The sequence below is a fragment of the Penicillium macrosclerotiorum genome, assembly GCF_028827735.1.
Source record: "Penicillium macrosclerotiorum strain IBT 26536 chromosome Unknown utg000007l_segment0_segment0, whole genome shotgun sequence".
NCBI classification, from domain to species: domain Eukaryota; kingdom Fungi; phylum Ascomycota; class Eurotiomycetes; order Eurotiales; family Aspergillaceae; genus Penicillium; species Penicillium macrosclerotiorum.
In genome coordinates, this window is record NW_026643086.1 from 3,110,781 (window position 1) to 3,138,450 (window position 27,670).

Below are 27,670 nucleotides of genomic sequence, written 5' to 3' on the forward strand. Positions count from 1 at the left end.
CATGGCCCTCTCTTATTTGAACTTGGGGTGCGGTATTGTAGGACGAAATTTCAACAGGAAGAGATAAGTCGTAGAGAGGAGGGAAGAAGTGATAGCATTGACGCTACCTATCCGCCTCTCTCACCAAACTCGCGGGCCCACTCTTCGTACTTCCGTAACCCGTCTGGAGAGACGCTGGGTCGAATGGAGTAGAGACTGGCTTCAAAGTCTTCGAACTTTATTGCACGGATTTGATCCATGGGGGTGTGGAGGAGGGCCTCGCCAAGGTTGCGAAGCGGGCCCATGGCGGCATCTTTAGCGAGGGCTGTAATATCGGAACCAGAGAAACCTGCAGGGAATGCTTAGCAAGGGGAAATACTTCGAGTAGGAATGTAGGATGGTGGCTTACCTTCTGTAACATGAACCAGAACCTGGATGTCCTCGTCGCTGAGTTCGTGGTGCTGATGGCTAAGCAGTCTGGCCAGCTGCTGCTCACGAACATGGTGTTCAGGCAACGGAATGTACTGTCTCCGGACAAAGCGACGGCGCGCAGCCTCATCGATATCCCATGGCATGTTGGTGGCAGCAAGGACAAGGACCCGACTCGCGTCACCCTCCTTCTTATCGCGGGCGGACTGCTCGCGACCAGCAGCGGCACGTTGGAGATCAGACCATTGAATCAAGAACTCCGTCTTTGATCGACGAGAAGCCTCGTGCTCGGAGCCCGAAGACCGCGCAGAGAGTAAAGAATCGATTTCATCGACAAAGATGATAGAGGGAGCCAGGACTTTGGCAAGGCCGAATAAGGCGCGGACAAGCTTTTCGCTCTCACCGTGCCATTTAGACGTCAAACTGGATGAGGACACTGAGAAAAAGGTGGATTTGGACTCGGTGGCTACAGCACGGGCGAGCATGGTCTTTCCTGTGCCTGGAGGGCCGAATAGAAGCATGCCACGCGCAGGTTCGCGAAGGCCAGAGAACAAATCAGGTCGAAGAAAAGGATAAACGACGGCTTCCTTGAGAGCTTTCTTGGCACCCTCCAAGCCGGCGATGTCGTCCCAGTGTACCTCATCGCCGCGTACCACAATATCGTTCAAGATTTGTCGGGCTGATTGCAGGTCTACACCCTTTGGTAGCTTACTGAGAATTTTCGTAATATCATTGTTGTTCTCTTCATCCTCGTCTTCTGCCTCACCTTCTGAGGAGTGTTGCTCCCAAGATTCCTGGTCGCTTGATGGGGGCGTCTCCCGACGTTTGGGTGGAGTGGGCTTTCGTCGAGTGGAATTGCTGCCATTTGGGGCGGAAATCGACATCCCATAGATCCCACGCTGAATATCATCACTGCCTGACGAAGGCGAACCGTAGGAAGACTGGTTAATCTGAGAAGCCCGCGGTGCGGACTTGCTGGTAGGTGCATTCACCTTTTGGTCCTTCCGGGGGTGGTAGGTCGGGAGCTTCCTTCTGACTTGGTCACTTGTGTGACACGGGGAGGGGGCGGGAGTGAATTCCGGAGTCCCACAGGCTTAGGTTTGATAGACGGTTTAGGACCAGGTGAGGAGGTGGGCGCGGCGAAGTCTTTCGGATCTGGCATAGATAATGACCCCGATGGGAGAGGCCTCCGACTCTCTGATGCTGGCTGCGGTGGACGAGGGATGGGTGGTGCAGATGTTCTATGTGATGACTGAACTGGCGAAGAAGGCTGAGGCTCTCGCCAATTCGTGGCCGGGATACGGTCCGCGGACGAATCCACTCTCGGTCGGATCTTTCTCGCTGAAGAGGGTTCATCTCCAGAGCTGGTCCTTGGATCGGGATCACGCCGGAGACTGGGATCGTTGGCAGCGCTATGCCGAGACGAAGCCAGCGCCGCTTCGCTCGCCGTCTTCTCGATTGACGGAGACCGATAAATATTGCCCCATGCGAGGCCTGCTGCCTTGGAGGCGGCCGGCCGCAACTCCTTCTCCTTTTTCTTGGGGCTGATCTTGGATTTCTTCCCGGACTTCTTCCCATCTGTGTTCCGCAGCGTCGTCAACATCGTTTTCCGACGTTCTGGACTGGAACCACGGGATTTCGTCTTGCCCGAGGAATTAGAATTGACTCGCAGCGCAGGCGACCCAGCCGGCGACAGACCAGGGGGAGCTAATTCATCGTTCAGAGAGGACGGCTCCAGATTATGTCTCGCCATCGGGGAAGCTGGGGGTCGACCTGGGATGGTAGCCGGTTTCGACAGATCCGTGTAGCCGACGACGGGGATAGTACCGTCTCCGATCCAGCCGGGATGATTATTGGACGAGGAGGCAGATGCGTTCATGGCGGCCACATATTTCCCCTTGACTAGCGTTGCAGGCTCTTTGGTCCCATTAGCCTCAGCGGACTCTTTCCGACTGTCACGCAGGGCCTGGAGCAGGTCGACTCGTTCGCGGCATTGGACCTCAAGCGCCCGGATAGAATCCTGCAGCGCCTTCTCGGTTTCGGACTTCGGGGTATAATTCGGCGGTACTCGGCGGGCATTGTGATGATAAATGGTCTCGAGGGCGGATCTCCAGGACCTCAATGCTTCCTCTTCGTTGTTCTGATGTCATGAGCGGTTTGAACTCGAGTGATCGGGGTCGTCCGGCGGAACACCTACCTGGCCCTCAAAGTAGACGGCAGTCGAGCACGCGAGATAGCATTCATCGTACGTCTTCTGCAGAGAAGACGCGGGCCGTGGGCGCATCATTGGGAAAACACAGGCCCGCACCCATTTCACTGCTTGGTTGTGGTGGGGAGAGTTGGAAGCGATGATCTCCCGCCGTTTGTGAGGGGAGAAGTTTTCGCGTGACGTCGTCGGTTCGGCAACTTCTGCATGCGGACTATATCGGCCTTCCGTTCTAACACATTGTCTCAGTCGTCGCCTAGTTGGACAAAGGGGCATTAGGAGACCAAGAGAGGGATCTGGTCTACTACGAATCCAGACCTGCGATTAAAATACTACTTGAAGATGGTCAAGAAGGCCACCAATGACCGTATGCTTTCGGATATCACTTTCTAGATTCCTCGTAATGGCACGTCTATCGGTACATGCAAGAAGCTCGAACAATAAAAAACGTATATCGATGCAACAAAGAGAAACCCAGCCCGCATAATAAATCAAAACCCGAGGTTTCACGTTCCAACGCCGGTAACGAGATAGAACACACATCGGACGGGAGAGCGTCGGAAAAGAAGAGAAAAAGTGAAGAATCGAGATCGATCCATCAGCCAGTGTCCAGCTGCCTATTTCAGTCCATTCCTGGTTCCTCAAACTGTACATTGCCAGAATCGCTTTTTTGGATGAAGAAAAAGAAATGACCCCAAACATGCAAGAAGATCGAGTTGGGCTTTCTCCAGCCCTAATATGAACAGCCAACATTAGAAGCTTTGGAGGGCACTGCCCATGTCATCAAAGCCTCGCAAATGGACCTAGAACAAGCTCATATCATCTCGAGAGATCAGAGAGATTGGAGAAAAAGAACAAGAGTATTATGTGGTGTCCACAAAAACATGTTGTGTGAAACAAAAAAAAAGGCGGAACAGAGTGGTCGGAATTGATGGCAGTGGGTTAAATCGGCAAGAGGTGATCAGGTGTGACAAGCCGTCGAGAGGCTCTATTCAGGGAGTTGCTTGAAGTAGGCCTTGGCCATCTCGTACGAAGTCCTATGGGTGGAGCCAAGGGTCAGTAGACACTCTCACACGATCCAATATAGCCGAAGCAGGCGATAAAAAGGTGGAAAACCTACCAACAGATAGCTGTGCTGGGCATAGTGGAGATAATACGAGGCCGCATGCCGCGAAGGAATCCAGACCAACCAAACTGGCGCTTGATAATGGCGGCAGCATTGAACAGACCACGGGCAGAGCGGATCTCCTCGCTCTCTGCAAGGCCACGAGTTTGAAGGAGGGTCTTCACAACATCAAGAGGAGTAGTGATACCGGCCGCAAAAGCACCCGCAAGACCACCGGCCATACAGTGAGTGAACGGGTCATATTCCTGAGATGGGTTCATCACCTTCGAGATGGACTCATATGCAACGAATTGGGTGGCAGTAAAGGGCACGGTCATGCAGAGGGTGGTTGGGTAGGAGACGTAAAAGGCCTGGAGTCCCTCGGTGCGGTAGAGAGTTTTGGCGCATTGCATCAGAGACTTGTGGACAGATCCGTGGACCTGCATCCTTTGCTTGATCACTGGTCCAAAATCAGCGCTGGACTAGGTCCAATCCTCGCAACAGATCGACTCACCATCAAAAGGGGTTCATCAGCGCGTCGCTCGCAATAGTGGCAGAGGCACCGCTCAATGCTGTTTTTTCCCCAGTCAGTCACGCGACCTCTTCAAAGCACTTGATCCTTCCTCCAGCAAGGCCTTACCAGCTGCCAACGGATGGTGTCCATCATCCACATTACCACCCGCCATCTCCTTCACGATCTCATATGTGCCGAAGTACACCGCGTGTGCCGGACCTAAAAAATCATCAGCCACCCTGCGACCAATCGAGTGTGCACCAAGTCTGCGAAAAAAAAAAAGAAAGAAAAGAAACGAGAAAAAACGCACCAGCGCCGACAATCACGCTCGAAACACCTTTCCAAAGTGTCCGCCAGCCTTCGATCCGATAGATTGTTGAGACCGCATTGGTCAACCCAGTGTAAAGGCCGCCTGTGGAGGGGTTCAGGATTTGCATGCGAGTCTGCGAACCATCCAAAATGCAACCGGTCAGCGTCCATCCCAACTGGTTGGATAGTCATGTCTTCAGAGAGCAAAGGCCACATACCTTGAGCAGGTCCACAGGATACATCACAGAGTGCTCCTAAAATGTGACCATCAGCTCCAGATCCATCTGTCTAGGTGTCCATCCACCGCCATACCGCGATACCAGCAAAAGCACCAGCAAGCATATTCCGGCCGAGGCCATAGTTGGATGGGAGGGCTTCATAACTAGAAATAAGATGCGATTAGCTTGGAGTGATCTCAGGAGGTGAGGGCGGTACAGCCGCTGCAGGGAAAAAAAAGCGTGAAGCCTCATCCCGTCGGGGAGCATCCCCAATCCCCAGTTCAACACGATGGAACCACCCGTGGAGAGCTCAATCGCTCAATCGCTGGATCGCTCATGATGGAAGGACAAGCGAAGGGGCGACTGGACTGGATAAAATGATTGGGGTGGCTTGCCCGCGGAGGCACCGTTCACACCGCGGACCATGAACGTACTCATATTCCTCAACCGGGATCTGGTCGGTCGCCGCCATGGAGCTCTGCTAGCTCAAGGCGCTGCAAGCGCAATTCAGGGAGAAGGGATTCGGGTGTGGAGAGGAGGTCTTTGGGAAGGAGGAATCGTGTGAGATCGTGATCGAGGTGGTTGTCGCGAGGAAGCGGGTGCTCGTGAAGAAGGATGAGGTAAACGGGGTTCTCCGTGGAGCAAAAGCAGGCACAAGATTTCTTTGCCCGGCCAAAACAGATCGAGCACACCGAACAAGGGAAGAGTAGGGGAGGTCGCTAACAAAAAGAAGATCCCGCGGGTTGGTTTCTTTTTTTTGTCACTGGAGCTAACCTTTTTTTTTTCGGGGGACCCGGAGAAAGAAAGGGAGATCGCTGGCGTTGAGGAACAGGACCCAACCCGCCTCGGCACTAAAAAACACGAATTATTGACGGCCGACCGTCGCCGGATTCCACTCTCCCTTGCCCCCGAGATCCGCTCGCTGCCTTCTATACACCTGCAATTGTTCGCTTCAACACCCCGACACCTCTACACCCCATACATCGCTATGGCCGTTATAACCGACCTTCATACCCCCTTTGCCTTCTGTTTTGCGTATCTCCGCTATCTCGATCCCCGAGAACCAACGCCTGGTTTGTTGCCTGTATCTCCGATTACTCAGAAGCCAGCGCCCAGAGCCCCGACCCCGAGGATCCGATGACGGAGCTTACCTAACGGGGCCTGTTCGTTCTGTTTGATTGGGTCCGGCACGGCGGAATTGCATTGCTCCAAGGGCAACCGAGCTAGGCATGTACTTCCCTGAGACCCCCGGGCCACAGCCAGGCTGGTTAAAGCGGACGCCTCCGGGCCCCGGTACGCTCAAAATACTGTCGCGGTACCTTTCTCGATTAGGCTTTATGCCCCATCCATACAGGTACTCTCGCGGTACCAGGTTTGGTACCAAATTATCAATCTGATAAGCCGGCCCAGGCTAAACGAATTAATTAATTCAACCCCCTCTTCGATCGGACTAGTGTGCATTGGCGTCCTGGAGTCGAGTGGAGCGTCAATTGCTGGATTGCCCACTGGCAAAAACTGGCAGTCCCGTCGAACCTTTCCACCCTTCGAGAAGATCGTTTAAAAAGATCCGCTGGCGAACGTTGGCGGGCGCCATTTGATCCCCGACACTTATCCCTAGACCCATCCATACTCTGGCCGGAGTGCCGAGTCCCAAATAGTTCTTGTAGTACTCGATGCACCACTAGCTTTGCTTCTTATCGCCCCATCTCTCCTACACACGTACACAAAGAACACGAGAAAAAACAAAGACATAAACGCAAAGAGCCCTTTCCAACTCTATGTGCTCGTCAGCCAAGTGGTGGAATACGAGCCTGTCGTCACCCCCATCCCCTAAAGTGGAGGGGGCTGAGCCTGAACACGCGACTTTGCCGCTCGGCCTGCCGAGGTCCGGAGTGGGCATTAACTCGGACTAAATCCAGCCGCTTTATCCCTTCCTGTACGTAAACCGCTGTCCATCATATCAATAGTCTGGAGGCCCCCCTCGTCGCAGCTGACTGGCTCTTTACCAGCAAGGAGAGTGAGGTAAGAAAGGAAAAATTTTTATAGACAGGTTAGCCGTGGCTGTTTCTTTCTATGGGGAGCACTAATTCGGATTAACAACCGGGATAGAACCGGAGTAGAAACCACTCTCCGGTGGGCCGATATGACTCTCATGAATACCGTCTAGATCAATAACAAATATTTTCATAAGAGGTGAAGTCGGGGTGGAAAAGCAAATTGCGAGGCGACGAGAGCTGGCATTACTAAACTCATAAGTGCACCGTCAAATGAATGGTTCCAGAGATTGTTCACGACAGACTTTCACCATCTATCAGACAGTGTATTAGGAATGGGAGATGTTAGGACGAGGTGATAAGTGGTCATAAGGAGGTCATCATTCCATCGGGCGTCATAAAATGATACGTGAACAAGCGTGGCCTCAATTTGATGACTGGCTGGCTTAGACTTCGCATAGTGAAAGGGTACAAAAGGGATTTTGAATGGCCCACAAGACATGATGGGCGGTCAAACATACTAAATTAGTATTTTTACAATCCTGAGAACGTGGGAAACGTATTTACACCACAATGCTAGGTAACGGTAAATTCGACGCCGAAAACGGCTAATTTTGACATTGTTTTAAGAGTTCGTTTTACCACAATATTAGTTACTGAGGATTTATTTCCGCCGACTATTTCCGTGTGCTCCCTGAGTGATCATGAATTGCTCCCTGAGCACTCATAGTGGCTTAGGGTTGCTCAGGGATCAGCTCTTTCTTCACTTAGGATGCTCAGGATGCTTATGGTAGGTAGTCAGGTATGTTGTCATGTCTATCTGTTTTTATCCGATTATAGCCGCTAGTCGAAAAAATGGAAAAGGTCCTTCTATTATACGCTAGGCCATACTTAAATCCTCTTTAATATTTAAGGGGCTGCCCCTATCAAATGTAGCTCTATTCACTGCACCCCTCCTCTAAAGGCAGTCTATTTTGTTACCTCTTTCAATACAATATTTTCTCTAGGCTTCGGCCTTTGCCGCTTCCTTTATTATTCGTTCCTTCTCTTAACATTATTTCTCCCTCTCATACCCTACTATTCTCCTCTCCACTTAGAAAGACCGCTTCTCAAGGCTATATATATTCCTGATCTAATCTTAAAGGGCAAAAGCCAACCTCGTAGTGCCGAGTATTATTGCCGACGCCGTCGATACTTAGAGAAAGGCATCATACAAAAGCAACATGCCGTTTGTACTAAGAATAACATTAATCAAATTGAGCAGCAGTAGATAAAGTGATACTAAGATTAACAATCAAGATCGAATCAAGACCAATAAGAACAGGTTCTGTAACAAATTAGAAGAAGATCTACTCTAGTGTAAGAAAATAGCGCAAGGTCAAAGTAACAATTGTAGAGATCTAATTGACAATGACCCAGAAGGTCAGATGGAGAAGATGGCTTCCACAAACTAGTAGAGTGATCAATGGAGAATTAGAATAGCGACTCGATTATCAAGAAGAAGGTTTTGTATTATTCACACATCAACTGAATCTTGAGGATCTTACAAGGCTATCTAGAATGAAGACTTTTGTCCTCAAGATTGGAAACACACATGATGTAATTAACATTGTGTTGAATTAGGCAGCAGCATTTCCGAATCATCCTTCTCGAGGGAAAACCATTCCATGAAGGAGAAATCAGTCACAGGAAACCTTCATAAAGAATGACATTTTTGATAAAGGGGGAAGGTTTCAAATGATGTCGTAAATCGGATCGTTCCCGAAGCGGTGGGGAACTAATAGAGTTCCGCGGAGCCCCAGTATTATGGCCAATAATGCGGATCAAAAGAAGACTAAATATACCCCCCGACACCGCTATAAGATTTTCCTGAGTTATTCATCTACTATGTGCCGTAGATTAGCAAACGTTTCGTGAAAATAGGCAAAAGATTAGACAGATAATAACATCCTAGACCTCCTACGAGGTGCTGGCTTGTAGATTTGCTTGATAGAAATCGTGATACTAAGTCTTTACGCCCGTTTGTTATACCTTATGTTTTCGGATTCTACATCCCCTCGTTGACCAACCGCTGGTGATCGATTGGTCAAAGAGGATGATTCGCCGTTTATCGCTACCCGTTTCTCGTCACTTGTTCGTCGTGGATTGTTCTTCGATTTAGATTGTCGGCTTTTTCATGAAGGCTGATGCAAACATTTCAGGCGATGATCTTGATTTCAGATCGCCCTCTAAAGCTCACGCTAGTTCTTTCCAATCTCATTGTGGTCAAGCTTTCATCATTTTGTGTATCGTACATGGCCTCTTCCTTTCCTAAGACCCATTGCCAAGGCCTGACCTAAGCTTGCAGACGATACCGCTTCTCCACTGTATCCTTCTATAACAAGATATCGTATAGGTTGTCGTACATTCTTAGAATGAGGCAAAAGGCTCAAGTCTAATCAATTAAAGCCGTTGAATACACACTCCCTTATTACAGTACCTCCATCATCGGTGTCATCGTAGACATAGGAATTAATCTTTTCGCTCAATAGCTTTACATAATCCATCTTAAATTGCCAGTTTGAAGTGCCTGGAACGCTCTTGGTCGTCTCTTTCTTGCTGCTTGCAGTATTGCCAACACTATGATGGACTATACCCACTCGATGCGGAGCTGAAGGGGTCTTTAAGTCAAAAAACCAATCAGCGAATGCACAGTGTCAATGGCCCCCACGCGATCGTTGTTGAGTCACAGTGGTGTTACCCAATAATGTCCCATACGTCGCTGAGCCTCACATCATAGGGAGAACCATAATCCCCACCCCGCAGGGCACCACCCGGACTAAATTATCAGGTACCACTTTCTTGCTCCATCTCACATTCACTCCTTCTTTTCTCTCCAAAACATCGAGACCAACATCAAAATGGCTTCGTCAGAGTACTCGCTAACACTGCAACACATCACCGATGCAAAGCTCGAGGAGCTCTCCCTCAAGCGCCAGATATTCCTGGAGCGCAAAGCGTCCGCCCTGCAAACAGCGGAGTCTCTAGTCTCACCGATCGCGAAGATACGTGCCCTCGCCGATGGAGTCAAGTCGTGCTTCAACATCACCGTCAAAGACGGCCGCGTGGTGGTAGGTTCGAGCAATCACCAACAACTCGAAATAGCCCTTACCAACCTCGACCGATTCCTCAAACAAGCCGAGTATGATCCTGCAATTTCGCCAGATATGACCGAGCGCTGGCATCAGTCGCTACTCCGCTATCTTGACATCCAGACGCTTAAATACGAATACGCGACACTCTTCGCACAGCTCACTATGGAGTGGTTGTCGGTCAAGAAAAACCGAAGCTCACAGCCCCTTACGGCGTCCCAGGATGACTTTGAGAAGCTCGCGAGTACGGCCAAGATGGAAAGTCGACAGGCGTGGGAGAAGGTCGTGTTCACTCCTGCTGGACATAAAGCGGAGACTATGACTGCTTTCCTCACAGAGCTCTTTTCTGGAATCGGTCCCCCTGAGCAGGAGGGAGAGACAGACCAAGCACGAAGCGTGGAGAAGACGTTATGCGCCCTCCGGGACAAAGTTGCAGCCTTCGAAAACAGACTCTCCCTCGGACAGATTACGTTTGGAACTCTCAAATGGGTGATCAATGGGCTGCTGAATTCCGACCTGGTGACGGACAAGCAACGGGCGGCCTTGCGAGAGTTCCAGAAGGATGACACCGTCCTAACTGAGTTGTCCGACGTGCTTAACATGCGGCTGGCCGGCCTACATGCGTGGACATGGGGACCTGCTGTCCACGTCGAGCAAAGACGCCAGATGAATGGCACATACCAGATTCGCATGCATGAAGACCTCATCCAGGCGATATTTTTGCACTACCTCGGTGTCAAGTGGTCCGTATTTTTCAAAAGCGCCCTGCATGACTTCCGAAAGACGCGCCATTACTGGAAAACCCTGCGATCCCAGGTCCCGGCTATCGATAAAAAGCGTCGCGAGTTCTTCCTCGACAAATGCAGTGATAAACCCAATGTGCAAATCACCAAGGAATCCATTCATCGAAAGGCGTATTTTGTTTCGCAGCTGCTTGATACCGAGTTCCAAATCCGAAAGCATGAGGAAGGCGAAGAAGAGGCCTCCTCTTGGGGTCACGCCAAAAAAGCCCGATCAAAGCCGTCCGCACGCAGAGTACAATCACCGGCGGGAGTGGCGAGATTCCTCAAGTCAGCCAATTCCGGTGAAGACGAGGACATGGCAGAATCCGATGAGGACATGGGGTTTGCTCTGTTCGACGACGAGGATGCCACTTCTCACGACCCGGATGCCACCTACGATGATATCTGGGGCGCGAGCGTGAAGTCACCCGCCAACCAGTCGCAGGCGAAACAGAACCTTTTACTTCTCTTGAGCGCAGACACAATCATCAACAAACGGCTCTATGGGGAGATTACTTGCTTCCGAGCTCAGTACCAATCCCTGTACCCGAGCCTGCCTCACTCCACAATTCTGGCAGTCCTCAGCTTTCTCGGCGTATCGGAGAAGTGGCTGAGCTTTTTCGAGAAGTTCCTCGCTGCGCCGTTGAGGTTTATGGATGAGCCCGATGCAGAGCCGCGAACACGCCGACGAGGAACCCCGGGGTCGCATGTATTGAGTGAGCTATTTGGCGAGACCACACTCTTCTGCCTCGACTTGATGATTAATAAGGAATGCGACGGCGAGCTACTCTGGCGAGTCAACGACGATATGTGGTTCTGGTCCCGCGACCAGGAAACATGCGTGACCGCGTGGAAGGCCATTCAGCGCTTCAACGAGACGATGGGCATTTCCATTAGCGCAGACACCAGTGGCGGTGCTCATATAACCGCTAAAGAGACGGAGCAGAAATCAACCCTTCACCCTGTCCTACCGAAGGGCAAAATTCGATGGGGAATGCTGTACCTCAACGCCGAGTCCGGCAATTTCGAGATCGACCAAGAAATGGTAGACGAGCATATCAAGGAGTTACAGCGCCAGCTGTACGACAAGCAAAGCAGCATTTTTGGGTGGATACAGGCTTGGAACTCTTACGCATCCACGTTCTTCACTTACAACTTTGGGATGCCGGCGAACTGTTTCGGTCAACGACACGTCGACATGATGTTACAGACGCACGAGCGGATTCAACGCAAGATATTCTCTTTGGGTCCGGAAGGAGGTAGAGGGGACAGCAGCGTGATTACCTACCTGCGTGACAAGATTCAATCACGCTTTGGCACGGAGAATCTCCCCGATGGATACTTCTTCCTCCCGATCGATCTCGGAGGACTAGAGCTATCTAGCCCATTCATCAATCTCGTTGCCCTCCGTGATTCGATCGTGTCCGACCCCGACTCCTTGCTCGAGGATTTCTTCGAAGCAGAGAAGAGTGCATACGCCGCCCTCAAGCGACGATACGACGAAAAGGATAAAGACAGCCTTGAATACCAACGTCGTTATCGCCCTGAAGATGCGGACCACTTCATGTCATTCGAGGAATATACCCGTCACCGGGGGTCTGTGAACTACGGTTTCCAACACCAGTTGGTGTGGGTCTATGATCAACTCTTGAAGCGGCCGCGGCAGGAGGAGATTCGCCAGGATGTCTCTGGACCCGTTACCTTGGGTCTTGGTCAGCTGCAGAGCCAGCTCAATCTATCTGGGATCCGGTCGAATTGGGAGATGATGTCGTCCTACTGGAAATGGCTGGCGCAGCTGTATGGGCCGGAGATTGTGGATCGATTTGGCGGGTTCAATATAGTCGACCCAGGGTTGTTGCCCATCGGGCTAGTGAGCCAGTTCCGCAGTGGTAGAGTCAGTTGGACGGAGGAGTAAGACACATTGTGATGGGAGTGATCTTAGTGGTTGATTTGGACCTGCGGATTAACTTGTTCTGTGCTCCGGGAGCCGATAATTTCCCGAGGCGGCACTTTTACCGTCACTTATATTGCATGATAAAAATCTTGTGAACAATTTTGAAATGATACAGCATAATTAGGCACAATCATCACTCTCGATGAATCCATCAATGATTGAAGTAGCAAACACTTTTTCCTTCAGAGGTATGTGGATAAATTCAATAATCTATGATAGTATATCTTCTCAAAGTATTACTTATAACGTATCCATCTTGCCATTTTAACTCCTTAAGACACTGACAACTTTATTTGATCTACACTCTACACCGTTGCGCCATTTAAGTAAACTGCTACTCTTCTATTTGGCGATATTGATTTCTAGGCCATCATCATTATTGAATGATTCATGTTTGAAATGTAGGAAACCCAGGTATTGGCTTGAATGAATGGGGTACTTACAGCAATTACCTCTGTTGCTGCGGCCCACGTATATCTCGATGGTCGATCCTAACGGATTGCTGACGTCTTAATCGCGTCCCTAATATCCGTAATAACTAGTACTTCATGTGGGGAGGTTGAGTCAGATCAAGGCTGTCCTAAATGGAGTACTTCAACGCCATTGCAAAAGACTGCAACATGACTACCTCGGCCTTTCAGGGCACGGGAACATGGTCTAGAGCGAGGTGGATTCTACTAAGTGGTCAGAAAGCAGCGATTCCTAGAAGGGAAATGGAACACCACGAGACGTCAGAAATTTATCCCGTATAAATAAATAGTGTCTGCATCTTCCCCGAGTTAGATATGATCTACTGTCTACGGCTACATGGATATAGTAGGCACGAAAGAAGAAGAGTGGAGGACTACGTGACTGCAAGGAGTCGAGCCAGGATCGGGGCTAAGAGGAGAATTTCTATTGTTGTCTCCCCAGATATAGATCATGCACGAGAAGAAAGAGAAACAAATCGCTGGCTGGCTATGAACGTATAGTGCACTGCTATCTGACCATGGTAATCTCAACACCTCTGCGCCGCAACCTCCCGGTACCATGAGAAGAATCCAGAAGATCAAACATATCAAAGAAAAAGAGAGGGGCAAAGTAAGAGGGAGAAGTTCGGAATTGAAACATTGTATGCAGGTGATTTCGGGGGTCAGGGGAAGAGCAAGAGGAGGAGCAATGAGGCCATTTCAAGCAGTGCAGGGGCCACTGCGGAGGCGGCTGGGTCTTGAAAAATCCCAAAAAGGACAAAGTATGAGGGGCGGCGGGGTGGAGGAGGATAGGAGAGAAACAAGTCGGGAAAAGGGAGGGAAGGAGTTCGTTCATCATATCGTGGGAAGTCACATCGACGGTCGATTATAGGGAGGATTTCAAGAGTGGGAAAAAGGCTAGTCCACATGCATTTCACCACTCAATATTAAACGACCATTCACCTATTCAAGATACTGTTAGAAAGAAATCACATTGCAACTCCCCGCGCAGGGCACTGCTCACCATTCTTTAAATTCTCGGCGGTATCGCTCAACAGGATGACCCGACGCTTGTTGCAGTAGGCCGTCTTATCCAAAATGTCAACCTTCAGCTCAGCTAGCTCAGGCACCGGCTTTTCAAACATCTCACTGAGACTCTCAACCGCCATTTCCAGGTCCTTCTGGTTATCCTCGAACATCTCGGTGAGATTGTTACGGGCGAGATAGAAGGCAAACGCATACGTCCACTTGAGTGTCTGACGACACTGCTGCAGGGCTTGTGAGGCTGTATCGAGAAATTGCACCTCAATCCATGAGAGACCAGACTGCGACTGCAGGCTACTCATCTTCTTCTCGGTCTTCAGGTACAAATCCTTATCCAGCTTGGCAGACTGCTCGTGATTCGCGTACCGGTTATAATAATGAAGGTAGCGCTCCAACGAGGCGCGCGACTTGGCTTGCGCGGTACGAGCGTCCGAGCCGGACTTCTCCTCATACCGGTTGCAGTTGTACCAGCTGGTGCCATGCTCTGACCAAAGCCCCATGCACATCCAGCAAAACTCATGCTTGCACTTGCGGCAGGTCATATGGTTGCAGCCGCCGTTCTTTTCGATGGTTGATCCACACTTAGAACACTCCTTGGTATTCGCCGAAATCCAGTTGGCAGTTTCGGAGTCGTCCTCGCACTTCTGCAACCACATCTTGACCAGGGCACACGGAGTGGGCTGGTGGTCGTTCAGAGAGCAACCAAAGCAGAACTCATGCTTACAAGCACATCGCACCGTTGGCACAACCCGGCGGAGGTCCCGAGCTTTGATAGCACAATCGACAGCATACTCACAGTTGGGCGCCGGGCACCACCGTAGATTATCCTTATCATCCACATACGTCCGAATGAGGAGTGTTCGGTAGCTATGGTCGAAAAAAGTATGTTAGCCTTTATAATCCACCATCACTGATTTCGAACACCGTTAGTCGCGTGACTCACCGATCCTTCAAGTCGTCCGTCACCAAGAGATCTAACGACTTCGAGTCCACAATACGATGGCAGTTATCACCGGGGCACTCAATACGAGCCGCTTCGCCTTCTTCTTTGATCTTCTGCGCCAGGTAATGGCGGTAGCAGTCGACACAGAATCGGTGGCCACAGCGCATCGCATAGGTCTCGAGATCATCACCGTCCTCACAGCAAATCTCACACGAGAAGCCCTTGATGGTCTCCGTCTTGGCGGTGCCCTCGAAGTTCGTCCCTAGTCCGGCATCTTCTAATGTTGCCTCAGGGCGCTCCATATAGCCCTCGATGAGCTTCTCCTGCTTCCATCGTCCAAAGCGTAGCAGGATGGCAGCCGACTCCGGCGGCAGCCCGAGGATCGCGGAGACCTCGACGATCTGCACGTTCTGCTCCCGTTCGATGTCGGGCGGGTCTAGGATTTTAAAATCGACTTCGTACGGTTTTCGTTTCTGCTTGAGGAGATCTTTATCGTCGGAGAATCCGGCGTCCAGGTCTCCGAAGTCTGGCAAGGAACGAAGAGATGCCGAGTCAGCGTTCATCGTCCTGGTTGCAAGGGGAGTCTCATCCGGGCAGTGCATTTTTTGCACTCCCTGGCCCAACTTACCTTCACCTAAGCTCTCGTCATCGCTTCCCTGAGTGTCGAGAAAGTCGTCCGGGCTGGAGACATCACTCAGGAAATCGTCGTCGGAGTCCATGCTGCCCGCGGTGGTCGCGGGAGTCGCGATCTCCCTCTTCTTCTGGCTGGCGGAACTAGTCGAGCTGCCTCGTTCGTCCTGTGAGGCCACAGGAAGGGTGGAGGGTTTATTGCGCAGCCGGTCGTCGGAGGCAGTGGCGATCCGGGCGTGGGCAGCCTGGGGGGCGGCTTTGGCTTTGGGGGGAGGCTGGTCGTCGTCCGCAATCGCCTCGGCCGCCTTTCTCTTCCGCGTGGAGGGAGGCGTGGTGAACACGGGGGCGGCAGGGAGCCGGCGAGGATAGACCAGAGGGAAATTCAGATGGGGGGAGGGGGGAAGAGAAAACGAGGTAGGGGGGGGGGATGGGATCGTGAGCCACAACGTCACTGGGAAAATTGCGGATGAGTGGTTCGGAGGGGGTGGGGAAGGGGGCTGCGATCGAGCGGTACCGTGTCGCCGTGTCGCTCCAGAATCAACGCTCGAGTATACGGCACTATACTGGACGTTCTCGGGGCCGAGTCGATCTGGAATGACAGAGGGAACCACAGAATCTCCAGACGAGGCACCGAGGGATGACTGGCTTGGCAGGGAGTGTCTCAACCTTTCAGCCCTGAAGTCGAGGGGCCGGGGGAGCCTGTTTCTCGAGGCAAAAGCAATTCGTTGGTTATGAACTAATTTGGTGACTAGTACCGTCGTGTATGTAGTATTGAACACTGCTGGGTTGCGAGGCGTACCACGAACTATAGCGGATGGGAACTCGTAACTCGTTCACGGCTGGAATCTCTGCGTCACCCTTGACTCTTCGGTTATTGAACTATCCGAGCTATTGGGGTATGAAGCTATTGGCCGGTGGAACTAGTGGTCGAACGACCGCACTACTCACCAGTTACGGCCAAAAGGTTCACTAACTTAGTTTCCACAGGGCGTGATTACATGAGGGTCGGGCAGGTCCGGCCCCCGTAAGGCAAATCGCTGAAACCGTGTCGGCATCGAGTCATCGCATGTAGTGCTCGGATATAGTTCTTGGCTCACCCCCGTACTCCCGACGGGGCCATGGTATATGACAGGTTAAAAGAATAATAAAGACATCTACTCATCATCACTCTCCTCCTCCGACTCCTCGTCACTGCTCTCCTCCGACTCGGCGCTCTCCAGCCAGTCCATGAACTTCCGGGTCTCGGTTCGTACTGCCCGTAGTTCCTCGCTGCTGCTAGATCGTTCATCAGCCCACCACTGCTCGTAGGCCTCCTCCTCTGCCAACTCCAACTGGTACAGTGTGGTCGCGATGGACAACAGGATGCGACCGCCCTGGCTGCGGTGCACGAGATCCTGCTGCAGCTGGAGTAGCAAGTCGACCTGGTCCTTCTTGTCGTCCTTCTCCCGGTCATACAGGGTCCGGTCGACCACCTCGCGGTACTTGGTGAAAACATCCTTAACGGCCTTCCCGGCATCGGCGCCGCCCTCGATCAGCTGCTGGACGTACTTCATGAACGACGAGACGATGGCTCGCCGCACCTGGAAATCTGAAGCGTTGGCGGTCATGCGCAGACTGACCAGCTCCAGCTGCACCACGTCCGCGCTGACGCCCTCGCGCAGACTGTCGAACACGCTGACGGACGCGTCATGGTGGAAGTTGTCCTGCTCCTCACCGTCGGAGAAACTGCTTCGACCAGACCGCGGCCATGATCCCTCCGACACGTCGGAGGACAGCGTCGAGATCGACGCCGAGGACAGCGAAAGCCCCGGCATACGGTATACCAGCCCAGACGAGGCCACGCTCACGTCGTCCTCGTCCTCGTCTTCGTCCTCGCCCGGAATGAATTCATAGCCTTCGCCGCCCTCGCCGACCACCTCGGGGTCGCTCGTCCCCACGCTGCCGTCGGGTCGCGATCGGGTGATGCGCTTGCCGCTCTCAACACTCACCCCGTCGGCAATTTTAACAGAGTACGAGAGGAGGGCACCGGCTGCGATGGTGCAGTTCTTGCCCACAACTACGCCGTCCGCAATAATGGCGCCACGGACGTCTGTGCCATCCCCAATGACCACCCCATCCCAGATGTACGCGCCGTCCAGCTTGACATTCTTGCCAATTTTGCAGTTGCGGCCCAGGACAGTGCTGTTCACAGTGGTCCGGTCGCCGATGCTGGTTCCCTTCCCGATGACTGTGCGCCGGCCGATGACACACGACCGGGCAAGTGTCACACCCTGTTCTTGGTACAGGCTGCCCTTGCGTAGGTCGTATGTGTGGCCAGGGAGCAGGTTCGTGTCGGGGCACAGGGGGTAGGTCCAGCGGGAGATAATGTCCTTGCTGATGGCATCGTAGGCCTTCAGATTGCGCACGCGCGCAGCGTAGTCCTCTTTGATAATGTGGGTGTGGATGGTCTTGCCGTTCAGATCGTAGTCCTTCAGAACACCGAACAAATAATCTTTCCGGGGGCTCTGATAATCGAATGAGTCGGACCACAAGCTCAACACATCCGGGGTGCAGATATCGATGCTGCAGTCGATCAGGTCTTGCCGAATATCCAGCTCACCGTGCGACAGGATGGTTTCGGCATCGATGTTCAAGCGGGTCGGGTGCTCGTCGGAGTGGTGGTCAATCTCTTCGTAGTGCAGGCAACGGTCCTTGGTTGGGTCGATGACGAAGACGGGGGAGACGGAGGAGGATTTGGTGCGGTGGTTGCGGCCTGCCTCGCGCAGGACCATGGTCATGATGGCGTTCTTGTCAGCCGCGCGGCGAGCGCGGTGCTGGTTCAAAGCACCCTCGATGGGCAGGTTGCTGATGACATCGCCAGTGACGGCGATGAAGTCGCCTGTAATCAGGTGCTTGCCGTCGAGATCACGCATCACGTCGCCGACGGAGGTAGAGGTGGACTTGAGGAAGGTCAATTGTGTGAACGGCGAGGACGGGGCTCTCCATTTTGAAGCACTGAATGCGTCCGGTTAGCTCATTCTTTGCCATGAGGTAAGAGATCGTACTTGATATATTTCTCTAGTTGATCCGAGTGCGCTCCGCCGTACAGAAACACTTCCTCCACGCCAGCATTGGCCAGGAACTCAAGGGTGTACTCGATGAGAGGGGTATTAGCGAGCGGTAAAAGACACTATCCGAAATATCAAAATCAGTTCTGGAGTCTTGATGAAACAAAGCTTCATTCCTCGTAGCTATATCCATCGTCCGTAGAGCACTTTCGACTTACCCTAGGCTTGTCCCGAGTGAAGGGCTCGAATCTGGTCTCGAAGGTATCTGCAAGGACAACCGCTTGTAACGTCTCCTCCACCTCCTCTGCCGTATTCTTCGGCTTAGAGCCGCCCTTTTGCTTGGCGCCCATAATTATCGGATCCTGGAAGGCGTCAATCGGGGTGACCTCATGTGTGAGAGAAAAAGGCGAACGGGCAGGTTGATAGAAGATTGTCGAAGTGCTAGAAGGAGGGTCACAAGACTCATCATACCTGAGGAACACGAAGGATCACCAAATGGGACTCTACCGAGGCTAAATCGCAGGTCTATTTGCAAAGGAACCCGCGCTGGTTCTCAGAGACCGCTCTCGACTATCAAAGGAAGGCACAAAAAACCCCGCCAAGCCTCGGAGTGACTCCCACTGTGTTGACTCATTTGCAGTCATTGCACTGTTTGCACTTGCCGCCAAGAGCGCACTCGGAGTCACATGATTCTGGTGGCGCATGACACAGCCGCACTAGCCACAGGTGCCGCAGCCGCAAAAGGTCCAGAACGTCTCATGCCCCCTTGCAAGGCCTGGGCCCGTCTAGACTCCCTTTATTTGGGCGTTAATCGTGGAATGAGGTCTAGACGCGTCGACAAATATAGCCCTGAGATCTTGGGTTCGTCCGACCCGGCTTTGAGATTGTGGACGCGGTGGGGATGGTTCGTGTGTGGAGTGAGATATGGAAAAGGCACACGAGCGAACACTGGGCCCATTGAATTTGTTGATAATGATGATGTGTACACCTGCGCAAGCCCCCCTACATGCCATGGAAGAAAAATCACTCTATTCTATCCCAAGGAAACTATGTGGAACCGACTTTGAATCCGATCTAACTCGCAGCTTGTCCCGGACGAGAATTGTGAAATCTCTGGGGGCAAACAAACACTAGGAGAGGGAGCGAAAGAGAGAGCAAGATGGAAAGATATGTGAAAAGGTATATATGTACTTAATGAAAACAATCTCTACTCCCTTAACGTTCAGGTGACCTAACCTTACCAAGTAGTATATATCAGAGCCCAGAATATATCAAAGCTGACGCGTAGAATTGCAATCGCATTCGCCACCCAGAATAAGAAAACCCACAACAACGCCATGACCTGTAAGGGGGGAGGAAGAGGAGGAGGAGGAGGAGGAGGAGGAATAGGGAGACCGCGACTGAGGCAAAAAGACAAGCGGGAAGGGAAAAGAGCAATATACGATTTGGAGGACTTCATTATAGACAGTGGGAATCGTAAGGTAATAGACAGGCGGAGAAGAGGCGAGGGGTGTCGGATGAGGTGAGGAGGGATAGAAGGGTTTAGGCGGGTCGCCCAGCCTGTACGGCCATCATCGGAGGCGGCTGGGGGTACATGCGTTGCCGTTTCACATTCGGATTTTCAGTGGCGCTGGACATCTCAGACATTTGCCGTCGATGTTGTGGACGCGCAGGAGCCCCCGTGGAAGGAACGGGAACCGCGGGTGGCGCCGGGAATTGAACCCCATTCTGGTCAACCGTATATGCAGCTGGTGGAGCCGCGGCCGCGGCCACATATTGTCCTTGAACCGCGGGCATGGTCGGTGGAACTGGAGGCATGCCCTGGAATTGACCCGGTGATTGCCAGTTGTTCATAGAACCGGCTGGGGATTGGCCGGGTGAGCTGTCTTCTTTGATCGATTGAGAGGCTGATGTTTGGGCAGCCATGGTCACTGCCGCCACGGTAGGCGGCGCCGCCTCGATGCCTTGTTGCATGGGCTTCAAGTGTACCAAGTGCTTCTCCAGCATGTCGAGCAGGCTCTTCCGGGTGAAAGGTTTGGGCAGAACATCATCCATCCCTTTAATAAATCAGTATATAGTGCCTTAGAATCAGATAAGAAGACGGAAATCAAATTTACCATGTTGGAAATAGAGCTGAATGTCGTCGCTACGAATATTGGAGGTCATGGCGATGATGGGGGTTCGGTCGAATTGGCGGATGAGATGGCAGGCGGACACGCCGTCCAAGTTTGGCATAATGATGTCCATCAGAATCAAATCGTATTTTGAGCCGCCCTGCATTTTGTTCACAGCTTCCAAGCCATCAAACTAGGAAAAAGCAGATTAGTGGTGAGTCAAAATCGATGGAATATGTGCCATGGGCCAAGACATACAGCAGTATCAATCACACAAGAGAAAGAGTATAAGAACTTGCCGCCAATCTGTCGGCAAGTCGCGTCGTCTTCCACCAAAAGAATCTGTGGACTACGTACCCAACCAGGGTCGACATTAGTGCTCTTCTTCCGGTTATCAGGATACTGCCTCCGAGCCTCCGCAGGCTCGACGACCTCTTGTTTTGTTGGCATTGGATACGGCACGTTATTGACGTGTTCGCTATACATTGGGTCAATCCCATTAGTGGCACCAACCGGATAAACCACTTGCTCCAAGTCCCCGCCCATCTTAGGATAGACAAGGGCTGGATTCGGGGGTGCGGCGGTCACTGCACGAGCTGCTCCATTTCGGGCGGCCGCATCCATCGCAGCTGCAGCCACTGGCACCGTGCCAGGAACCGCGCCAGGGACCGCACCAGCCTTTTGGGCCTCAGCGGCTGAATCCATGCCTGCAAGATTAAATTGGATCTCAGCATTCATGTCATTCAACAGCTTGGAGGCCTGCTGCAGGGGAGATGAGGGCTCATCATCCACGGCCCCGACTTGAGAGGGGCTCATGGTGGTACCGGCCTGCCCCTGGAAGGAGAGAGCCTTGCTGTCCCTTCGCTGACGATCGACGGAGAGTAGGTAGTTCATCACCTGGTGGATCACATTCTCATGATTCAATACCGTCTTCTGCACCCTCATCACCTCCTGCAGCATAAGTTGGTGGTCCACAGTAAGCTGAGCATAGCGGTCGGAGAGGTGCTGAATCTGCTGCTGTTGCGCAACAATCTGTTGATTGAGTAAATCGATCTGTTGGGTTGGAACGGAGTCATCGGTGGCTTGGGTGGGCTTGCGGGGCGCAGGAGCTTTGCGGCGAATATTGTCGAGTGATTCCTTGCTGTTCGCCCGAAATTCTGGGTGCTTGAACTCCCAGGCCTATAGCAATCGAGGATTAACCAGGGCCAAACATGCATCTGAGGAGGACTAAAGACCAGGGGCGGCCCTGTGGAGGAGGGAAGTATGGAACAGAAAATGGGAAGACCTACATTTTGCCCATATGGCGACTGGCCGCTCTCTTCGTTGTTCTGTCGGACCTTGTGAAAATCATACTTATTGAGTTGGCGCACGAAACTGGCGAAGTTGCTATGCTTGAAATGTTTGGGTAGGATGGTCTTGGTGAACTTCTCGCACTAGATTCCCGCAGCAAGTCAGTGGTGAGCGATCGCAAGGGGAAAAAAAATCAGGTCGAGGGGTCGCATTACCTCCAAGACGACAAAACTATCCCCCTCGTCTCCCCAGCGTACAATGGAGGCATAGGAGGGATCCTCCAGCATTCTATCCGGTAAAAGTCAATATGCGTCGCGGTCGGGCAGTTTGGCGGTCAGGTAGGGGGAGAGGGGAAGGTGTTGGCGACGATTGTTAGAGGGCCAGATGCGTTGGACCCGAGGAGACGAGCAGACTCACTTGTACAGCTTGCGCACCTGAACATGGTGTTAGCATCACTTGACGGGTCTAGAGGAGATAATCTTGAGACTCACAAAATCGCTGGAGTTCCCAGCGGGGGCGGGATTCGAAGAGGTCTGGCCACCGTCCATGCTGGGCTAGACGGGTCGCGACCGGTCGAACGAGCAGCAGGCTGGAGCCGGGGGTGGCGGGATGGCGGGGATTCGATGCAAACCGAAAGATCCCAAGAGCACCGGAGGAAAGGCGCAGAGGAGAAAAAGAAAAGAAAGGCAGTCCACGCGTGAACGAGGGTTGGGAGAAAGTCTGAGAAAAAAAGAATGGGAATTCTAAGAAGCCGAACGGGTGGACTTTGACGGGGTTGGCGGTAGAGCCAAGTACCAAAGTTACTACGCAGGTACGGCGTGGTACATCCGAGTACACTGCGCTCTGGTACTGAACCCCCCATCTCCACCGTTTTATCCACCGTTTACATACGCTCCAGTCCACCAAGAAAGAGTACCGTCCGGACATCGGGATGTCTCATTCCCTCGGGGCTCTGGTCTCCTCCGGTATGCAGACGCGAAGTCGAAGTTGGTACCGAGTGGACAGCCCATACTAACTTTCCTGGGTTCTGCAGACCATGCAGGCTAAACAGCATGCTTTACCTCAACTAGAGTACTCCGATGCATCATGGTCTACTGTCGACCATCTGTTGCCCGCGCGCTGCTCACAACATCCGGGTTTCAAATCGTCTCGGTCTAGAAATCCAGCTGCGGTCCCTGAGCCAGATCCGGAATAATCCAATAATGTAATAATGCAAGGAGAGGGCTCTTGTTTCTATTTCCATTCTGCCAGCCCTATTGTATTTATGTATATCCCTGGTGCTTTGCGTGTCTTGTCGCAAGGCTCTAGACCCGACTAGACACGATGTCTAGCTCGTCTAGCTTGTCGCTAACAACGAAGGGAGGGGCGGGGTGGGTAGATGCTTGCTCTTGGGAGAAATGTGTTTGGTCTGATCACTCCGAGACCAGCCAAAACTGCCTTTCGATGGGCTGCAACGCGATAGCATCATTGGTAGAACGAGGTGCATCCGTTGGCCGGTAATGTCAGTGCGCACGAGATGGAGGGGGGGCAGCCTGCATTGTTCGAGCCATTGCGGTGCCAGACTAGTAGCATTAGTGAGCGTTGCTCTTGTTGGTTCAGCCGTTAGGCCAGGACTTGGACTAGAAGGGTGTTATTATTGGATGAGACCCGAGTCATGAAGCAGAGACGTTACTACTTACCGGAAATCCGATCCAAGTTCTTGGCGCTGCTCTATCGTTTTGGTGCGCAAATGGGCGCCGCTTCTTGCTTTTTGTAGATCTGAGCACGACTCGGAGCGGCTCTTTCGATCACTCTGATCCGCTCAGTCTGAACACTGCTCTATAAATTGCAACAACTTATTATTCAATACCTTCGACTGATGATACTCCCTACTCTTTACTACCGCTTTTACTAGGTCCCTGATTCAATTTATCTCCAATTATCTCATCATAGACATCATGGATGCAGGGCTTGTTTTATGATGACAAACAGGCAAACCATGTTGGCAGCAGCTGCCATTAGCCCCAGTAGTAACAGTAATTCTTCTACGCCACCAGAGCCGTCGACGAGGGAAATCGACTGTATGAGTACCAATCGTTGTTCGTCTTCCAAACCTCCTGAAAGTTTACTTTGAGCCTTGGAGGAAATGGTATGAGACTCGACAGCAGTGGGCAGATCAATGTGAATGATGTTGCAAAAAATCATTATTATTTTATCATGTATGTGTTCATTGCCATGTCTTTGACCACCGACAATCTACCCAGTTACCCATTTTCATCTCAGATCAAGCTTTCCTGCCGTTTTTTGAATCCCGACTCCTGCTATCAGCCGGGCGGTCGCTATAGCCAGTCTCAATCTTGAGCACCTCTCAGCATCGATGACTGCGGGTACCAGCTATTTCTTCCATGTTTTCAGACCTTCCTAGATGTAACCCAGCTTGATCTCACTTGCGCTGATTTTGCAACACCTCACGCCTGATGAGAGCCCCATCGAGATTCATAGCATGCTCCAGACAACGGCAGAAGTAGCCATGAGAATGCCAAATCTTCGAGCAATGGAGATATGGGATGGGTGAAAGGGATTGCACATGCTGCTCAGATACAATAGCTAATGGAGAAGGGCAGCCTGCTGTAATAGCCTTGAGAGGAACATGGGACTTCACCCTACGACCTACAGTAGTCCACGCTTGGGAAGCTGGGGCACTGAAGCGTTGTGGTCATGGATTCATTACTGTGAAGGAACTTGTTGGAAGCTAGAGTCTTTGTCAAGCCTCATAGTTGTGCAGTCCATCATCCTGAAGTTTTTGCACCCTGTGATTCGGCCTATTTCGTTATTGCATATTTACATAGAGCGCATGATTCGGGGAGCAGTCCATGGCTGACATCTCAATTTCTGTTATCGACAAGCAAACTCAATCGCTGACTTCTCGCTCCCCGAGCTGAGAGGGGGCATGTAACTCTAGCACAAGGGGAAGCCTCTTTTCCAAGCTACAAGTGGACTCTCCTCTACCCATGACAAGGTCTACCGGTCCCGTACGACCAGTGGCTTAGTGACGTTGCAGATGATGACGGAGAGATGAAGAAAATTGAGATGATTGGTTATAAACTAACGAGAGGAAGAGAGAGAGAGCGTGAGAGAGGACTATTTACAGATAGATGAAAAAAGCATTTGATCGGGTCTTGGTCCAGTCTTGAGACGAGCTTCTAACATGAAGTGCTTGCCAAATTGAATGCAATGATTCTAGGACTGCACAAATCGGATGCCGTATCCAGAAATTGTGCATGCTTGATTGTGGTAAGTAGCTGGAATCTATCTTGAACATCTGGGGGTTAGTACTTGGGGGAACGCTACTCTGTTTGTGTTCCATTTGGCTGGGAGGACGGCGGCCCCGCAAATTTCCACGGCGATGACGAAATCACGATACCCCCGGTAGCTCCAGCGCAAAACATCAACACTGACTTCTTCTTTCTACCCGTCCTCCCTTCCCCTGCCTCCCACCATAATTATCCCTCACCCGAGTCATTACATTCGCTCAATTCCATCTTTTGACACTGGGACATTCAATTGCTCGATCTGCACCATGTTCGCTGCTCGCCGATTCGCTACCAATGTCCCCCGCGTGAGGGTAGCACCCTTCCACAGCACCCCGCGCAACTTCGTCCAGAAGGGCGATGCCATTCCCAACCTGGATGTCCTGGTTGAGAACTCTCCCGGCAACAAGATTAACCTTGCCAAGGAGATCAAGGGCAAGGGTGTCATCATTGGCACTCCCGCCGCCTTTAGTACGAACTTCCTCGCAATTACCAAGAGCACAAAACCCAACGACCTCGGACGCGCTTGCTAACTGCAGCTGTTTAATCTCCCTAGGCCCTGCCTGCTCTAGCACCCACGTTCCGGGCTACATCAGCCACCCCAAGCTCAAGGAGGCTGGTCAGGTCTTCGTCATCTCCGTCAATGATCCCTTCGTGTAAGCCAAGACCCTCCGCGCCCGCGGGCGCGATTGAGTTGCGGTCAGAATTGGCGGCAGGCCGAATGGGACAAATTGCTAATCCACATATCAATAACAGGACCAAGGCCTGGGCGGATTCATTGGACCCTAATGGCAAGAGTGGCGTATGTAATCACCTTCTGGTAGTCTACTGGATTGAGAATCATTGAGAAAGCTGACGGGAGGAATTTTTCGTTTAGGTGCGCTTCCTGGGTGACCCGACTGGCCAGTTCACCGAGGCCCTGGACCTCAGCTTCGACAGCGCTGCCATCTTTGGCAACAACCGGAGCAAGCGCTATGCCCTGCTGGTTGAGAATGGCAAGGTTAAGGAGGCATTTGTGGAGCCCGACAACACTGGTGTCAACGGTGAGTGGATTCTGCGCTCTAGGGGAAATCTCGTACTTGCTAACAAGAGGAATTAGTCTCGGCTGCCGAGAAGGTGCTCGCCTAAATCCATTAATTGGACAATCTGAGGAGGGTTACCTTAGACATAGATAGCAGAAATGTAAACTATGCATCTTATACCCCAGAAAATACAATATTCTAGATACAAATAGAGAGAAAGGGGTAAGGCAGAGAGACAGGGAAGGGTTATAGGTGTTTTATAGTTATAGTGATCGATCCATGATCCATCTATTCTGGGTCGCCTGCAGCTCTTAAAATAGCCGCGGTTCACCTGGTTGAGCGGTGCAGCCAGATATATTAGTGCTCTGATTTCATACCTGTACACGGCCATGATTTCATGCCATAATGGTCTGCGACATGATGCTAGCAAGAGATATATGTATCCATGGATTCATCCACTAGGACTTTCTTTTTTCCCCAACCCCTCCTCGGACTAGAATACTGTAGATCAATGAATTGGTGGGTGCCTAAGTCTGACGCGGCCCTTGCCACAACTGTGGCGGTTGCAAAAACCCAAACGTCCTCCGCCCACAAAGGACAACGGCTTCCAGAAGACTGAACCCTGCAGATCCACTGTTCGGCCACGGGGCCAAGTTGTAAAATCTTCACGACACTTGCTCGGTCGTGTAGGCTAGATCGATATATGTAGCCATTGTCACTATAACTAGATCTTTTTCAGCCTTCTCAGTTCATTTCGGCCTTTGCTTTCGGCAATTTCGATTAACTTGTTTAAGTTAGGTAACTATCGCAATCTGTCATTTCTGACACCCGGTGTAGAAATCATATGAGGGTTCCCGGGGTGTAATCCCCGGATGGCCGGGATTCTACCTAAGACGTATCGAACTGCATCAAAACCTATATATGTTATCGAGAACCAGGAAATAATTGATTTGGCCACAGAAATCCAATCGCTTCTGCTTTTAGGCGTCCTTAACCTCTATTGAACCCGGGTTTGGGCTCTCGGGCCACCGCTCCTGAACGAACCGCGCGCCTCGCAGCTCCCGCTTCGTCATTGCCAAGGCGGTGCCCCCGTTCCAGCCACAGTCTCTCCCCTCTCCAACTCAACTCTCGCGGACTGTTATCCTCTCTTCCTTTGTATCGTCCCCTCTTTCTTCCCACCCCCCCTTCTGGCCCAACCCAGTTTCTCGGCAGGCTCAACT

The 27,670-nt window shown here is 51.8% G+C and overlaps 7 protein-coding genes across 7 annotated transcripts; 2 read left to right on the plus strand and 5 right to left on the minus strand.

Annotated features, from left to right (window-relative positions):
- Positions 1-107: 107 nt before the first annotated feature.
- N7462_007953 (uncharacterized protein) lies at positions 108-2,692 on the minus strand (the record flags this gene model as incomplete). Its single annotated transcript, XM_057079671.1, has 4 exons — positions 108-328; positions 389-1,383; positions 1,446-2,548; positions 2,606-2,692. The coding sequence occupies 4 exons, from the start codon at positions 2,690-2,692 to the stop codon at positions 108-110; spliced, it is 2,406 nt and encodes an 801-aa protein (XP_056932341.1).
- Positions 2,693-3,602: 910 nt separating this feature from the next.
- Positions 3,603-5,232, minus strand: mrsA (putative mitochondrial carrier protein; the record flags this gene model as incomplete). Its single annotated transcript, XM_057079672.1, has 7 exons — positions 3,603-3,651; positions 3,735-4,179; positions 4,360-4,452; positions 4,544-4,718; positions 4,761-4,796; positions 4,855-4,924; positions 5,195-5,232. The coding sequence occupies 7 exons, from the start codon at positions 5,230-5,232 to the stop codon at positions 3,603-3,605; spliced, it is 906 nt and encodes a 301-aa protein (XP_056932342.1).
- A 4,422-nt stretch (positions 5,233-9,654) lies between these two features.
- On the plus strand, positions 9,655-12,582 carry N7462_007955 (uncharacterized protein; the record flags this gene model as incomplete). The annotated part of the gene is made up of 1 exon (XM_057079673.1): positions 9,655-12,582. One exon carries the CDS (start codon positions 9,655-9,657, stop codon positions 12,580-12,582), a length of 2,928 nt encoding a protein of 975 aa, XP_056932343.1.
- A 1,477-nt stretch (positions 12,583-14,059) lies between these two features.
- Positions 14,060-16,807, minus strand: N7462_007956 (uncharacterized protein; the record flags this gene model as incomplete). Its single annotated transcript, XM_057079674.1, has 4 exons — positions 14,060-14,981; positions 15,058-16,332; positions 16,636-16,656; positions 16,785-16,807. The coding sequence occupies 4 exons, from the start codon at positions 16,805-16,807 to the stop codon at positions 14,060-14,062; spliced, it is 2,241 nt and encodes a 746-aa protein (XP_056932344.1).
- A 34-nt stretch (positions 16,808-16,841) lies between these two features.
- N7462_007957 (translation initiation factor eIF2B catalytic subunit epsilon) lies at positions 16,842-19,084 on the minus strand (the record flags this gene model as incomplete). Its single annotated transcript, XM_057079675.1, has 3 exons — positions 16,842-18,681; positions 18,774-18,856; positions 18,953-19,084. The coding sequence occupies 3 exons, from the start codon at positions 19,082-19,084 to the stop codon at positions 16,842-16,844; spliced, it is 2,055 nt and encodes a 684-aa protein (XP_056932345.1).
- Positions 19,085-20,276: 1,192 nt separating this feature from the next.
- Positions 20,277-22,686, minus strand: skn7 (uncharacterized protein; the record flags this gene model as incomplete). Its single annotated transcript, XM_057079676.1, has 7 exons — positions 20,277-20,791; positions 20,852-21,041; positions 21,107-22,027; positions 22,138-22,281; positions 22,354-22,426; positions 22,556-22,572; positions 22,630-22,686. 7 exons carry the CDS (start codon positions 22,684-22,686, stop codon positions 20,277-20,279), a joined length of 1,917 nt encoding a protein of 638 aa, XP_056932346.1.
- Positions 22,687-25,697: 3,011 nt separating this feature from the next.
- On the plus strand, positions 25,698-26,556 carry N7462_007959 (peroxiredoxin family protein; the record flags this gene model as incomplete). The annotated part of the gene is made up of 5 exons (XM_057079677.1): positions 25,698-25,899; positions 25,985-26,084; positions 26,185-26,230; positions 26,306-26,471; positions 26,528-26,556. 5 exons carry the CDS (start codon positions 25,698-25,700, stop codon positions 26,554-26,556), a joined length of 543 nt encoding a protein of 180 aa, XP_056932347.1.
- Positions 26,557-27,670: the final 1,114 nt, after the last annotated feature.